Source organism: Bombyx mori, chromosome 22 (genome assembly GCF_030269925.1).
Source record: "Bombyx mori chromosome 22, ASM3026992v2".
Taxonomy (NCBI): Eukaryota; Metazoa; Arthropoda; class Insecta; order Lepidoptera; family Bombycidae; genus Bombyx; species Bombyx mori.
Genome location: NC_085128.1, coordinates 1534445 through 1550282, shown reverse-complemented (window position 1 = coordinate 1550282; position 15838 = coordinate 1534445). Strand labels below are relative to the sequence as shown.

Below are 15838 nucleotides of genomic sequence, written 5' to 3'. Positions count from 1 at the left end.
GGTAACAGTGGGAATTCAATGAGCCTGTGACACAATTGCAAGGCTTAATGTTCAATGCAGAAAGACAGAATACGAGCATGCAGCGGTAGCGTTGCAACACCAGCCGTTTAGTGTAACATTTATGCAAAAATCTCATTTAAACAAAAAAAAAAAACAAAAGCTATATTTTTCAGATATCTAAAAATATAATTGTCATGTAGGCCGTGTGGTGGCGGCCTCGTAAAAGAATAACACCACCCCTCCTCCCATGGGTGTCGTAAGAGGCGACTAAGGGATGCTCCAGAGAATGGGCACCAACATTCTCCGAGTATTATAACAGCATACGGCAATCGCCAATCCGCATGCCAAGCGTGGTTATTATGGCAACCCGACTTGGCTGCAATTAACAAAATCGCCGCCCAGCCCCCGCAGCTTAACTATTTCTGACTACAGTAGCGGCCAAGGTAACGGCATGGCAGGGGGTGCTAAAAATATCTAAATGGCAAATGACAAAAAGGCAAATATTCAATGATATCAATGTGATCAATACGGTTTAAACTAGAATTAATAATTGATAGGCAAGAGACATTGAATCTCAATATCAAGCTGGAGAGATTCAGACTAATGAGATCAACGCCCCGTCCAGCACTCAGATTCAAACTCCTGGGCACTTTCAGCTCGAACTTCAAGACCGTTTGAATCGCCTAAGAGGATCTACGGACGATTATAACGACGGGCTTGTGCTGTACATATAATCGATTCCAAAGTTTTTGGGACCCATCGTACAAACAGAACCAAAAATTTCTCAGACCCTCCTCTTAAGCTCATGGGAGGACAACGCGGAATGGTTTTGTTGATTTCAGAAGATTCGTGTAAATCTTGGCAGCTCAACAAATAGGTCTCAAGGTCTCTTAAATCAGGTCTACGCCGTTTTAAAACCGTGCGTATTAAGAAGGATATAGGGTGAAACAACGGCTCCAAGGTGTATACAAGAGATCTCTCTGAGTAGAGTCGGCTGATGAAACTGGAGACCCGTGATGGCAGAATCTTTTTATCTAAGCCTGAGCTTTTAAGAGAGGTCGTGAAGTTCTGTGTAGCGTACCCAATACATAGATTAATGGGCAGTTCTGAAGGATTAACGCTGTTGCTGCTGTCTACCTTATTGTATGGCGAATGGCCCATCCTTCAAATAAGAGGCTACAAGGCTACTTCGAGCAGTGAAGAACTTACCCACCTACGCGGTTCACTAGAAACCTCCTTTAATTACGACAAAAAATTCATATTTTAATGTTGGGTGCCCGACTGGCATGGGACTTTCGGTTTGTCAGTTCTGATATCGATCGGGGACGCGTGTTTGCCGCTTCAGAGTCTGGCGCGTACTACTAGGGGGTGCGATAGATGCGCGGGCGCGGGTAGCGCGGGGTGGGTCGTCGCCGCACGGACCTGAGTCACATTTCCTTTGGCTACTGTTGCCCCGCGAAACGGAACGCTCCTATATCGTCTTCTCGCATTAAAACTGTTTAATCTCAAAAATGACTAATTTTACAGGAGAGCGTTTTAACGGTTTAACATGTGATATTTTTAATATTAATCATCTTTGCCATATTCATTTTTTTATTTTTTATCGGTTACATTATCTGTATTTTAAAGTAAGATAAAATTATGTATTAATTTTGTTAGTAATCAAAATATACGTAAACAAAAAAAAAACTAAACTACGCTCTTTTGACCGTATTTATGAGAAAAACACTGGTGATACTAATAATGATTCCACATATTAACACTATTTCGAAATTTTACACTTTTAATGCGAAAATACGATATAACAAATTAAATGCAGGTAAAATCGCGGTATAATTAACTGTCCAAAACGAAATGCTTTGCTGTGTGGTATCTTCATAATTTTAAATATCTTAAAGTAAAAAATGCAAACAATATAGAAATTTATATTAATTACGAGACGACAGCTGCATAAATATTAATTCACAACACAAAATATAGTATAAAATCGACAAAAAGAACAATTCTGTTAATTATTGCACGTAAGATTGACGAAGCCCTGTGAATTGAAGAATTGGGCCACAAAAATGCTCTGGTCATTAGTTTTCTTGGCGTTTCTGAAGCTGACCGCCGGTGTTCGCTATGAATCGTTTTCTGGTCTACCAGCGACTGATGAAAAGATCCAATACTTCATCAAACAGGAAAATTTAGAGTAAGTTACAAAGTTTTATTTCCGCGATACATAATTTATTGCGATCCGTTTTGCTTGAATGGTACCGCTATTGTACCAATGTATTTGAGGTATTATTATCTAGATTTTATTTGAAGATTATGTTGCGTCTACGAGATTCGATAATCACTGGACGTAAGCCAGAAACTCGCATAGATGGCAAACAAAGACTGCCGAGTTCATTAAAACTATATACAGTCAAACCTGGATAAGCGAGAGTTCAAGGGAGCACAATCTCATTCTCGCTTATAGAGGTTTCTCACTAACCCGAGTTTCTCGCTAATGCTCCCTCTGAATTTCGATTCGCGATTTTCCGCATTCAAATGCATTCACTATTTTAAGTTTATGACTTTAATGACAGTACTTTAATTTTCTGTTTTTACATGATGCAGAACAGAACTTTCCTTCGCAATTGATTAACGATAAACTGAGTAAGTCCGACAAACAGGACGGTACACAGGCACACGTGTCCATTCGAAAATAATGCAATAAAAGAATACGATAAAATAACAACGTTATTTAGTTCCACGAAATAGAATAGGTTCAATATTCACGAGAAAACAATACAAAAACAATGATAGGAAGTTCCACGAAAGTTAAAAATGAGTCATAAAATAGCAGATGTTAAATTTGTAATTTGTTTTGTCATTTGTTCCTCCTAAATAATATAAATAAATAAATAAAGCTCGGCTGTCGCTTATAGAGGTATAGGATAGGTAGCAGTCTCACTTACGGAGGTCCATGAGGAAAAACGACTCTCTGTTACAGAGGTTTCTGTTTCTCGCTAATAGAGGTTTTGGGAGCTTAAAATGACGGGTCCTTGCTATTACTCTCACTTATAGAGTTTTCTTACTTATCCAGTTCTCACTTACCCAGGTTTGACTGTAATTATAAGGGGCGTACGTATTGTTCGTTCACATGGGTAGATAACATTCCTATCGCTTACACAGTTCGGTGCCAGTATGCATAGTGCCTATAGACTGAAATTTCCACATGACATCTGACGAACCGAGAGATAACACCAGATCTTGTATTGGTGAGCGACAATAAGGATAAGCACATTAGCGCTCTCTATCTGATATGCGGCTCAATTCCACTTTTATTTTTTCAAACGTCTATCATTATATCACACCTAATAAAATGAATAATATTTCATAAATTATACGTTGACGGTAAGAAAGCTTGTATGGATAAAAAAAAAAGAATTGAAATATATTCTCCTACTTTATGAAGCTTGTATATTGAATTTGAAGTCGTCGTGGCCTAAAGGATAAGTCGTCCGGTGCATTCGTATCTAGCGATGCACCGGTGTTCGAATCCCGCAGGCGGGTACCAATTTTTCTAATGGAATACGTACTTAACAAATGCTCACGATCGGCTTCGACGGTGAAGGAATAACATCGTGTAATAAAAATCAAACCCGCAAAATTATAATTTGCGTAATTACTGGTGGTAGGAGCTCATGTGAGTCCGCACGGGTAGGTACCACCATCCCGCCTATTTCTGCCGTGAAGCAGTAATGTGTTTCGGCTTGAAGGGTGGGGCAGCCGTTGTAAATATACTGAGACCTTAGAACTTATATCTCAAGATGGGTGGCGCATTTGCGTTGTAAATGTCTATGGGCTCCAGTAACCACTTAACACCAGGTGGGCTGTGAGCTCGTCCACCCATCTAAGCATTAAAAAAAAATTAGTAGGACTTTTTTTAAACTACGAAGCCTTTCAGTAACTGCACCAATGACATTCAACTCCCCTGCGACCCCAATGAGAGACGACGTCTAGATGGCTCATGCAGTAATTTCGACTATCCGTCAAGAGGAACATTCCATACCCCTGTGATAAGATTGTTACCCGAAGCCGACTGTGGAGGTAAATTAATTAAATAAACTAGCGCTACCTTAAATGCTTATACCTGAAATGGGACAAAAGAACAGCGGTTACCTAACACAAATATGCTCATCATCCAATCCAACCATCGAGTTAAAGAGTCAAGGTAGCCGGAGATCTGATATTTTATTATACTCTTTAAAACTAAATCAGTGATCCTCTTTTATTTTATTTTTCGGGCCGGGGGCCAAACCTCCTACGAGGTCCCCGCGCGGGGTATGTGGGACTTGACGATCTGCAAGGTGTTGGGAGCAGACCGCGGGCCCAAGGAATTTTAGGGCCCCACCCACTAAACAACTTCCCTGTACTCCTACACCCGACGTCCGATCTCCGTCCGGGGTCAAAACCAGGTCAGAGTAGGGGGGCTCCCGCGGCCAACATTACAACCAGACACGCGGCGCCAACCCGAGGACGCCCGACCGACGGGTCATCGAGGCGCTAGTCGACGACCAACGACGTCGATCTCCGCCGTCCGGGTGATGCCGCTGGTGTTCCGGGATACCCCGCTGGGCCAGAACCAGCCTGCCGGGTCGGAACGCGATACACCGCCGACCGGGTTAAATCGTGATCCTGAATTATGCCTGTTTTGTTTAAATATGACAGAAAAGCTTATTTTATACCTGATGATGTATGGTTGTGATGGAGTAGATGGACAGCGGTATGCAGTCACGTGGCAATGTCAATTCCTGCCCTCCACGGTATTCCCGAGCGCTATGACATGTCCTTCTTCAAACGGGGCTTGCGAAGAGTACTTGAAACACAGCAGTTTGGCTCTGCCCCTGGCATTTCTGACGTTCATAAGCGACGGTAACCACTTTTCATCAGGTGTGACGTATGCTTGTCTGTCTACAAAGGCAATAAAAAAGGCGTAATCATGCTACTGCATACAGCTTAGCATATAGTGAAATGTTTAAAAAAGGAAATGCAACAGCGCCAAATAAATACGGTGAAAGAAGCTCTTTCCAGATCCTTATGGTACGTGGCAAAACTCTTCCCTAGAAACACACAACGAACTATTTATTCTATAAGCACTATACCAGGTCATCCGTCATCCTGAAAAATAGGCATCTTTAAGCAACTGAAAGTCTCAACGAACAATTCCCTTTAGTATTTATGTTGTAGTGGTGTTACCATTTGTTGTATCACTGTAATATACAATTCATTATAGACGATGAAACCTCTCCATCTGGAGCTCCTTTAAAATCTGCCCGGGAAGTCAGGCAGCGTATTTTACAGACAGGGAAGGCATCAGACCTCTCATACACACAACTATTGGCGATTATCTCGACAATCATATTTGCTGACCTTGGTTCAATCCATGATTCCGGTGAGTTTGTTTTCTGTTTTATAAATTAATATTAGAATATCCAAAGTAAAAAAATCTACTTTCCAAATAACTGCAATGAGTATGGACGCTCGACATCAAAATATTCATACTTCTGTATTTTCAGCAATAGCCCGGAAACCTTAGTTCGTTAGCAATCGGCAAGACCCGTCGTAATACACCTCAGACGTTTCATGATTTAAATTTCTCAAACTCATATATTTCCAATTTTGTCATGGCAATAAAATCTTATCTCTCACTTCAGTTATTTACTCATTCGTCGCTTTTGTTTTATCAATTACCGTTCAGTGGTGTTTAGAGGAGCATTTTATCTAGACATTTATAACTGGCAACTGTGCCGCTCCCAACTATTCTTATTACTTCTTACCACCACTACCTAACACGCCTAATGCTAAATGCTCGTAATTTTCCGAATATCCTCCAAATAAATAAATTTTATCATTCCTATAAAAAATATGTAGAACCTCTTATTCATATACAATCAAGCGAGTTCTTCTGGGAGAGTAATCTTCTAAATCTCTTACAATTTTGTTTCTGGCTTTAATTTAATTATGTTATTATTGTCAATATTTTTATTAAAATCATATAAATACTATTTCTTAAATTAAAATAAATAATAAAATCTATACTAATATGCACTACATACATAATAGAAATACTAGGAACAAACACAAGCTTGTTGTGCCGATGAGTAGGTTACATAAGATAAGAAATTCATTCGGGCGTTTGTCTGTGTACAACAAAATCCCACAAGATATTCAGAACCTACATATACATAGGTTTAAGAAAACTATTAAAGAACATATGTGCAATAAAGCTTACTATAAAGTCAATGATTATCTAAAAGATTGCACAAAGTGGGAATGAGTTGCTCGGTCCGGGCATTTCAATATTGTAGTAATTGTTACGTTATAATACTTATTGTAAAAAATTAATATTTAAAAAAAAAACTCTAATATTAAAAAATAAATAAATAATAATTTCTTATTTAAAAAAAAAAAAGACATGCCCGCTGAGTTTCTTGCCAATTCTTCTCAGGACGGAGGCTAGTTCTTGTGAATTGGCGGTAGTTCTTTTGACGTTCAACAAGTATGTATTTTCATTTATGTTGAATAAAAATTTTTTTTGATTTGATTTGATTGATTTGATTTATGTAAATCTACAATGGTTATTACGGATGTTCCATTATAACTACTGAACCGTGCATCCGATTGACTTGAAACTTGGTATTCGTGTAGAAAATACAGATACTTAATGGATAGGCTAATATTTATATGAGTGTTGGACTCTTTACACCAGTTGCGGGGGCGTTAATGATGAGAGTCTTTGTGGGGGTGAGAAATAATAATGTTAATTTTAAATGCCTAGCGAAGCGGACGGGTACAGCTAGTATACATATAAAAGGTAGGCAGCGGCTTGGCTCTGCCCTTGGCATTGCTGAAGTCCATGGGCAACGGTAACCACTCACCATCAGGTGGGCCGTATGCTCGTCTGCCTACAAGGCAATAAAAAAAAATAAAAAGTATTACGAACATTACTTTATTTTGTCAAATGGTAATTTCACCGCATTTAATATCTTTTTTAACATGATTCTTATCCATCAAATGGTTGTTTGTAAGGTATTTCTCCTGCGGATAAGGACGCCCATTGTTCATTTTAGTTCGAATACTTTACATTGGTTTCGTTCATTTTATTATTTAGATGAACCAATAAATCACTCAATCGATGCAATTGTAAAATCAACTTCTTGTCTCAAAGTAAGTAGTATTTACTTTATGACGACTATGAGATCCGTTAACGATTAATACTAATGTACATTACCTCTTCTACCCAGTTACAAAGGTTAACCCAATTAGGTTAGCACAGAACAGCTAAAAACCTGTTTTTTTTTATAATTTCAGTGAATTTGTTAACGGAGACCACAAATTGTTGCACAGCGGAAGGAAAATCAAATTATATGTGCACGCCTATAGATATTCCCCAGGACGACCCTGTCCATAGGTTCTCTGGTATACGCTGCTTGAATCTCACTCGACCGAAATCGTTCCAGACTTATGGCTGCCTTGCTGACTCGAATGTAGACAGAGTATGTTCGCCCACTTTAAATACAGCTTTTTGTCAGACTGTCTCAGTCGAACAGAAATGCGTTTGCTTTGTACGAAATTATTAGATACGGGTTAGTCGTGACTGAAGAGGATACAGCGGTAGTAATAATAATAATAAAAGCCGGGGGACAAGCTATACACGATCACCTTTCTCTAAACTAGAATTCGATGTATTGTAAGAACCAGAGATCGATATACCTGTATACCTTGAAATGTATGTATATATATATTTATATTATATAGATATTAAAGACGCAGAACAAAAAAGTCTTACAGCATGAAATGACGCAATACTTCACTGCTAACTACTATAACTACTGCTTTACTGGTGGTAGGACCTATTGTGAGTCCGCGCGGGAAGGTACCACCACCCTGCCTATTTCTGCCGTGAAGCAATAATGCGTTTCGGTTTGAAGGGTGGGGCAGCCGTTGTAACTATACTGGAGATCTTAGAACTTATATCTCAAAGTGGGTGGCGCATTGACGTCGTAGATGTCTATGGGCTCCAGTAACCACTTAACACCAGGTGGGCTGTGAGCTCGTACACCAATCTAAGCAATAACAAAAAAAATATTGCGGGAACCCTCATTTCCTCTTAAGGCCACAACTGCTAACCATATAATGTTCGCTTTTAATAATAATACATAATTATTTGAAAATCGTTTTAGATCGAATTCACAACACCGTTATTTGATTTATCGACTATCTACCGATCGACCGAACCGGCTCCAGAATACAGAACATACAGTGGCGGATTACTGATGACCCAAGAGGCCGATGGCACCATCTTCCCCCCACAAGAAGGACCGCACAGCAATAAATGCTTGCAAAACGACGCGTCTAATGGAGAAACGAAATGTTTTGGCCCTGGTAAAAAATAATTCAGTTAACTGCACATAATATATGATGATATAAATAGTTGAATGTGGACTTGGATATATTTCTGTACTAAGATAAACTATCATATAGGTACCACTACTACATAGATAGATACAACATCTCGATTAAAAATCGGATAAAAAAAGCGATATGGTGAAAAGGTAATATCATTTCGCAGTATCAATATTTATTATTTTAGTTTCAACATCGATTCTGCCGGTCACATTGTTGGTCGTGTGGTGGTGGAGACTACACAATAAGATCGCCAAAGAACTAAACGAAATCAATCCTCATTGGGATGACGAAACATTGTTCCAAACTGCAAGGGACATTAACATCGCAATAACAAACCAATTTGTTTACTACGAATTGCTGCCAACTCTATTCGGTAAGCTTGTAATATTACTGTTAATTTGGTAGAAATTGGCTCTAATATTGCGCCTTTTTACCTACTTACTATAGAAATTACACGATTCAAACGAGCATTTTTTTAATAACGAAGACAGTAAAGTCTTACCCGACGCCGTGACGTTATTACCTGAAGCCGTTGTGCTTACCTGGCTCTATGGACAACTCCCCTCCACAACATTTCCCTCCAGGGTATATGATAAATGTAAACTTCTCTACGACTTAGAGTTAGATCTCGTGTTCGAGAAAATGACAGGGCACTTTAGTTGCCTCTTATCGTAGCCGTCGTATATTCCTGATACAGATGAAGGGACAAGAAACAACCACCGTTGCCTAAACATCTACTTTTAGGCATTCAAAGTACCATTAACCATTGTCGTGGAACTTGTTGAAAGCGACAAAGAGTTTGACGTGTAACTTAACCCATAAGACTCAACCCACTGAGCTTTTCATCGGATTTTCTCAGTGGGCCGCTATTCTGATCCGGTGGTATAATCATCGACACACTGTTTTTGCTAGGGCAGGTGTTAGAAAATTATTTCAGACTGAGCCCCGTGAGCTCGCCAGCCAGTCAGGTTGAAGCCAGAATAGCCGATCAAGGCTACTGGCAGATAGATAGGCAATAAAAAAAATGGACTCCATCAAACAAGATGTGACGGTAACAAATCAGCGTCATATTCGTTAACCTTAGTCTGGTTTCGAAGTCAATTAAATAGATTATACAATATTAAGTTGGCTATGGGCTAACTATATATTGGTATAGTCGTGAAGTCCTTGATACCATCTCTTTTGGAGGCAGGGTTTCAAAACAAAAATTACTCATGTACAGGTGAAGAATTCTGTTTGAAAAATGAGCTGATTCACTCTGAATCTGGACACAGAGACCTTTACGATGAGTCTATACCTGCTACTTATCTCGAATACTACCTCGCTTTGAGATGGTTCCACTTGGTTTCAGAGGGTGATTTGAAGTGAGTAAAAATCTTTTAAATTTGAGAGATATAAACTACTTTCTGAATATTCAAGGTTTTTGAACACAAAAACGTTACCTATTTTTAACTGCTTATTCTCAATTAAACATTTTAATTTATTTCGTTACAAATATCTAACGTTATCCCTCCATAGACACAGAGGTTGCAAACGACCCGTAAGATCAGGTTTATTTTTTGTAGAATAATCGAGTATTCTCTACGAGTTGTAAGATATATTGTGTGTGTGCGTGTGCGTGCGTGAGTGTGTGAGTGTGCGTGTGTGCGTGCGTGAGTGTGTGTATGAGAGTGTGTGTGTGTATGTGGGTGTGTGTGTGTGCCGTTAGGTGTAGGTTTCACCACACATTGCCTATTTCTGCTTTGATTTCCACTGGGCATAAAAACTCTCCACGAATATAGAGAAATAATAACTCAATCCTTGGCCATAAGCAACGAGTTGCCCATACCTATTGACCTGTCTAAAGTGACAGCTTACCATTACATCTCACATCTTTCATCTCAGCTATATTCAATGCTTTATTGTAAAGGACAAGGACAAAATTTACTTTTTCAGACTTTTCGACGAGGATTTCAAGTACGTGGGCAAAAAAATGGTAACAGACCTCTCTTTACATACTGATTTCTTGATGAGAGATAAGAACTTGGCAAAAATGACACGAGGAACTTACTATCAGGCTGGAGGAGATAATGATAGAGCTGTAGACCCGGCCGTGAGTGTTACTTAATTAATCATCTGGTTTAGTAATTTAAAACAGATCTTGGCATTAGGACTACAAAATCATTTTTTTTTTCTTAAGTTTTTCCTTATCACATATTTATTGGCTTAAAGTTCTCGCAATTGGTGTACCACCAGTTGTATCTGCTTTATTTTATACTGACATTTTCACAGCAAATTAAGTTATGCAAAAAGTGTATGTTACTATAAAACAAATTTGCCACTCAATAATGTACAAAATAACTATAAAATTCTTATATTCCATTCCAAGGGTTTTTAATATCCCTAACACAGAGCTATTTGCTTTAATTCGGGAGAATCGACGAGTACGACTAGTCGAGATATGCTCAGTATTGGAAGTCCTACACCACCTGATACGATGCCGGTGATTAAAAATGAACCTCTACTTATATATACTCTACTCTCTCTTTTTTCATCGTAGATTTGTGATAAGGGATTAGGAATAATGCAAAAAGCATCCGACCTTACAGCAGCGGATTTGAGGAAAAATCAGCTTTTCAAAATTCCACCTTACGTCGACTACGTAAAACTGTGCCATGATGTCGAAATTAAAACATGGAAAGACATGTTGAAATTCATTGACATGGATGTAAGTATAACATGCCTACTCCTGAATACTGCTTTAAACGAAGTGCCAACAGCGCGGTAACATCTTATTCTAAGCTATTATCGGAGCTTATAGACGCAAAAATTCCATCTTGTTAAGTGTTCCATGGAAGTCATAGTTCACGACAAAATAATAAACAAGCATTAACCGAAAATACCTTTAATTTCCTCAGAAATCGAATTTCGAAAGGTCGCAGAATATAATTCCGTGCTCACTAGTACGTACTAGTAACAAGATCTCACTCTGTCCTAGTATAATATGTCGCAAATATTGTATCATATCGCTTGTCTTGCTTTGCATTCTTTAATTAAACTTGGGCATTGTGTGATGCCGCATGCCATACACGCAAATTCCCCTCACTACTCTGCTCGGGAACGCCGTCGAATCTGCCTGTACATTTGCAAGATACGAAATCCGGTATGGCTACGAAGACATTATCTGTTAGTTCACAAATATATGGCATTATTGCTCTATTTTTTGTCTATTATCATTATTTAGCAAGAGATGATACGGGAAAAGAAAGTATTCGCAACGACACCTATAGGCTGTTGTAATATTATTTATCGAACATACTTAGACTAGGTGAGATTGTGGGGACTTAACTATAAACAAAAAATACCTCTGCGCAAAGTCCTCTTTGCATTGCTGGAATGCAAAATTGCATGTTCACGTTGTGTTTAGGAATAATTTTGTTTGTGTTTTACAGCGAATTGAAAGTCTGCAAGAAATTTACGAAACCCCTGGTGACGTGGAACTCCTGGCAGGAATCTGGATTGAAAGACCTATGGAGGGAGGTTACGTTCCTCCAACCGCAGCTTGTATCATAAACAAACAACTGTCTCTCACTATGAAAGCTGACAGACATTGGTATGAGAGATCGGACAGACCCTACGCTTTCAATGTCGGTAAGCATTCAATATTAGTTTTAATTAACCAATCTATGCATAAGCTTTACAAAACAGTATTAGTTTACTTTGATTTAGTAAATTGGGCTAATTTTAACACTGTTCCTTAAGGAGGAGGAAAGAGCAAAACAAACAATACTACATTAAGACTCTAAATTAATAGATCCTTGTTGGGAGACCATTCACTTCAGTGGTCCTTAGATAAAACAATTTAAATTTTAAAAAGTCAAAGCTTGTTGGGGAAGCCTCTTAACTTATACATAGTTATGTCGTGTAATAAAAATGAAACCCGCAAAATTATAATTTGCGTAATTACTGGTGGTAGGACCTCTTGTGAGTCCGCGCGGGTGGGTACCACCACCCTGCCTATTTCTGCCGTGAAGCAGTAATGCGTTTCGGTTTGAAGGGTGGGGCAGCCGTTGTAACTATACTCGAGACCTTAGAACTTGTATCTCAAGGTGGGTGGCGCATTTACGTTGTGGATGTCTATTGGGCTCCAGTAACCACTTAGCACCAGGTGGGCTGTGAGCTCGTCCACCAATCTAAGCAATAAAAAAAAAAAAAAAAAAAAAAAAAAAAAAAAAAAAAAAAAAAAAAAAAAAAAAAAAAAAAAAAAAAAAAAAAAAAAAAAAAAAAAAAAAATCCAAAATGCTGAAACATATAAATTAGCAAAACACAACAAATATAAACGTTTACGATGATTTTATTAAAACATTATAGCTCAGCTGGCGGAAATAAGAAAAGCAACAGTTGCAGGCTTCCTTTGCGAAGTTGGTGACGGTGTAGAGAGAATCCAACGGGAGGCACTTAAAAGAGTGACTGCTTCGTAAGTAATCTATGGCCAGATTAAATATTAGTCTACTAAAAATACTGATCAAACTTTTTTCACAGGTATTGTGGACCTCACTAAGCCACATCATCGAAAGTTTCGTGTTGTGATATTGCACTACCTATTATTTATTTATAACTTCATATACTAGAAAGTATAAAGGCGGACTTAATGCCATAGGCATTATCTAACAGTCTACCTTATCTTATGTGTGTGATCAGGTGTGAAATGTATTGTTATTATAAAAACATGGAGCGAATCAGATTCTGATGCTATTGGTCATCACAATGATATGTAATTATACATCTATTTGTGAAAAAACAAACATGGACATTATTATTGGGGCATATATAAGCAATAAAAAAAAAACCTTTAAAATATTTCTAATCTTAAATACAAAATACATATAAATACAAATAAGAACTGAAACTTAGCTCTCATGTAATAAGGTGGGCCACGATATTTCCGTTTTTGGTGTCTATGGGCTTCGATTACCACTTAATACCAGGTGAGTTCGTCCACCCATCTAAGCAATAAAAAACATAAAGTATCATATTGTTCGCAGGAATCCATTGGTCAGCTGCCAAGAAATCCCGAGATGGAATCTCGCTGCTTGGAAAGAATCTAAGTGAGATTAATGATTTTAAAGCTGCAACTAAAAAACCAACAACACATTCGTAACTTTACAGATTTACTAAATCCGAACAAATCATTGTTTTCTGAAGCGATAATCGTTCGGGGAATTACCACGAAAGGAAAGGTCTTCCATCACTTAGAACCACCAATATGGACAATATTGTTGTTGATTTTTTTTTTAATGCAAACGAATGGTAAGAATATTTTAAGCGCGACTTACATTTTTGTCAAATATATTCTATTCTATCATACCTACCCCTATACCATGTAATTATTTGATTTTAATGAAATATGAATTAAGAGTATTTTTGAAAGAAAAAAAAGGCCAGACACATTTATTCTTTACACCATTTCTGTTTCCGAAACTGAAAATCAATGAAATTATCCTAAGCTTTTCCTTCTAGTCGTAATCTTCCTTGCGGCCATAGCTTAATTTTTATATTATTTTCTGTAACACGCATCGCAACGAATCACGTTTTTTTCCAATACTTAAAATCATACTGATTTCAGTGATTTTCCTTTAATTTTAAATGTTCATTATTTCTTTGTTATTGTTTAAATTAATATTGTTGGTAATTTTTAACGGCGTCCATTGTTTTTGTTCAATTTTAACTGTTTTACGTTACGCAAATAAATATTATATGCAAATGAAGTTTTATTTTATTTTCTGAGGTAGCCAAGTTAAGGATGAATTTAATAAAACCTTAATATAATAATATGTTTATAATGTATTATTTTATTTGTATCAAAATACAGTTTAGCTTTGTAAAACTATAGCAATTGAGTTGCTCTTATGAAGAGAAACAACATTTAAAGCTATTGCTTCACCATTATTTTTATATCTTTTTATATTTTAATATTGCAAAAATGCTCTTTATATGTCTAATGTTCTAATGTTTCAATAATCGAAATTCTATTTTATGTCATCTATAGAAGAATGATATAAATAACATATTAACCTCTTTAAGGATTAATCGTATAGAGGTTACATCTCCCCCCCTTAAAATTGTAAAGTCTTATTTAATATACTACTCCATTACTGGAATAAGTTTGGTAATATGAAAGAGATTTGACTCAGACTTTCTATGACCTGTGTTTACTTTATAAATTGTGTTGGATATTTTGTCTACAATTTGATAAGGTCCTATTTTCAATTCATCTAGTTTTTTTCTGTTTAATCGTTTTCCGTTTTCAACAAATACCAAATCACCAACTTTTAGTTCACAATGTTTTCTATTTTTATCAAACCTTTGTTTATTATAATTATGAGATTTTATACTATTTTCTAAAGCAATTTTTCTGTCTCGCAATATATAACTATCTGTTATATTCTGTTTCAGTTCATCTGGTAGAATATCAACGTTTTTTCCCTGCAGTAAATATTTTGGAGAGAACCCTGTTACACTATGTTCAGTTTCGTTATATCTTTCCGTGCATTCGTAAGCAATAGTTGTCCAAGCAATTTTGTCCCTTCTTTCATTAACCTTGCAACGAATCTTGTTAACTAACGTTTGGTTTAACCTTTCGTTTAATCCATTTGAAAATGGCGCATTTACTGCAGTGAAAACTATAGGTATACCCTCTTTTTCTAAAAAAATTTTGAAGTCTTTGGAGTTAATGCCTGGATATTGATCTGATAGAATCAAGTCAATTTTATAATCAGGTGTTACTTTTTGGACAAGTTTTATAAAATCATGCGCACTCTGTGTTTTGGATGTTAGAATATAGGCGTAACGAGTAAAATGGTCTACAAGCAGATGTAAATATTTTTTGGTTGAACGAGAACCCCCAAATCTATAGTGTCTATAGACACTATTTCGAATGGATATGTAGCCGGACCTAAGTGAGACATTAGTCCAAATTTGTGTTGTCCTCTAGATTTATTTTTTATACAGACAGCACAATTTTCGCAAGCTTTTTTAATATTATCCGATAAATTTTTTGCTTGATAAAAGGGTTTAATCTTATTTTCCATTTGTCGTCTTCCTATGTGACAATAGTAGTGATGTACATGTTTTATAATTTTTTTACTAAACTCCTCAGTTAGTACAATCTTTTCGTTTTTTCCTATCTTTCTATAATAGATATTATGTTTGAAAATATGTTTATTTATATTTTGTTTTATATCTTCATTGGCTTTAACCATGAACTCGAATTTCAATTTATCCATTTTTCTTGGTAACTAGCTGTAGAAATGTTGTTTTATAATGTATTATTTTATTTGTATCAAAATACAGTTTAGCTTTGTAAAACTATAGCAATTGAGTTGCTCTTATGAAGAGAAACAACATTTAAAGCTATTGC

General features: G+C 36.9%; 1 protein-coding gene across 1 annotated transcript; it reads left to right on the top strand.

Moving 5' to 3' along the window:
- Positions 1-215: 215 nt before the first annotated feature.
- Positions 216-14186, top strand: LOC101744078 (peroxidase). Its single transcript, XM_012690169.3, has 12 exons — positions 216-2191; positions 3935-4077; positions 5264-5422; positions 7342-7526; positions 8214-8415; positions 8624-8812; positions 9662-9803; positions 10375-10531; positions 10979-11146; positions 11871-12069; positions 12790-12895; positions 13464-14186. The coding sequence occupies exons 1-12, from the start codon at positions 2067-2069 to the stop codon at positions 13528-13530; spliced, it is 1842 nt and encodes a 613-aa protein (XP_012545623.2). The 5' UTR covers positions 216-2066; the 3' UTR covers positions 13531-14186.
- The last annotated feature ends 1652 nt before the right edge of the window (positions 14187-15838 follow it).

What these genes read in the sequence shown, in the direction of transcription:
- LOC101744078 (XM_012690169.3), top strand. Translation starts at nt 2,067, where the DNA reads ATGCTCTGGTCATTAGTTTTCTTGGCGTTTCTGAAGCTGACCGCCGGT. An exon ending in ACCCGAAGCCGACTGTGGAG is followed by an intron (nt 4,078 to 5,263) that starts GTAAATTAATTA and finishes AATTCATTATAG; the next exon opens with ACGATGAAACCTCTCCATCT. An exon ending in CTTAAAAGAGTGACTGCTTC is followed by an intron (nt 12,896 to 13,463) that starts GTAAGTAATCTA and finishes TATTGTTCGCAG; the next exon opens with GAATCCATTGGTCAGCTGCC.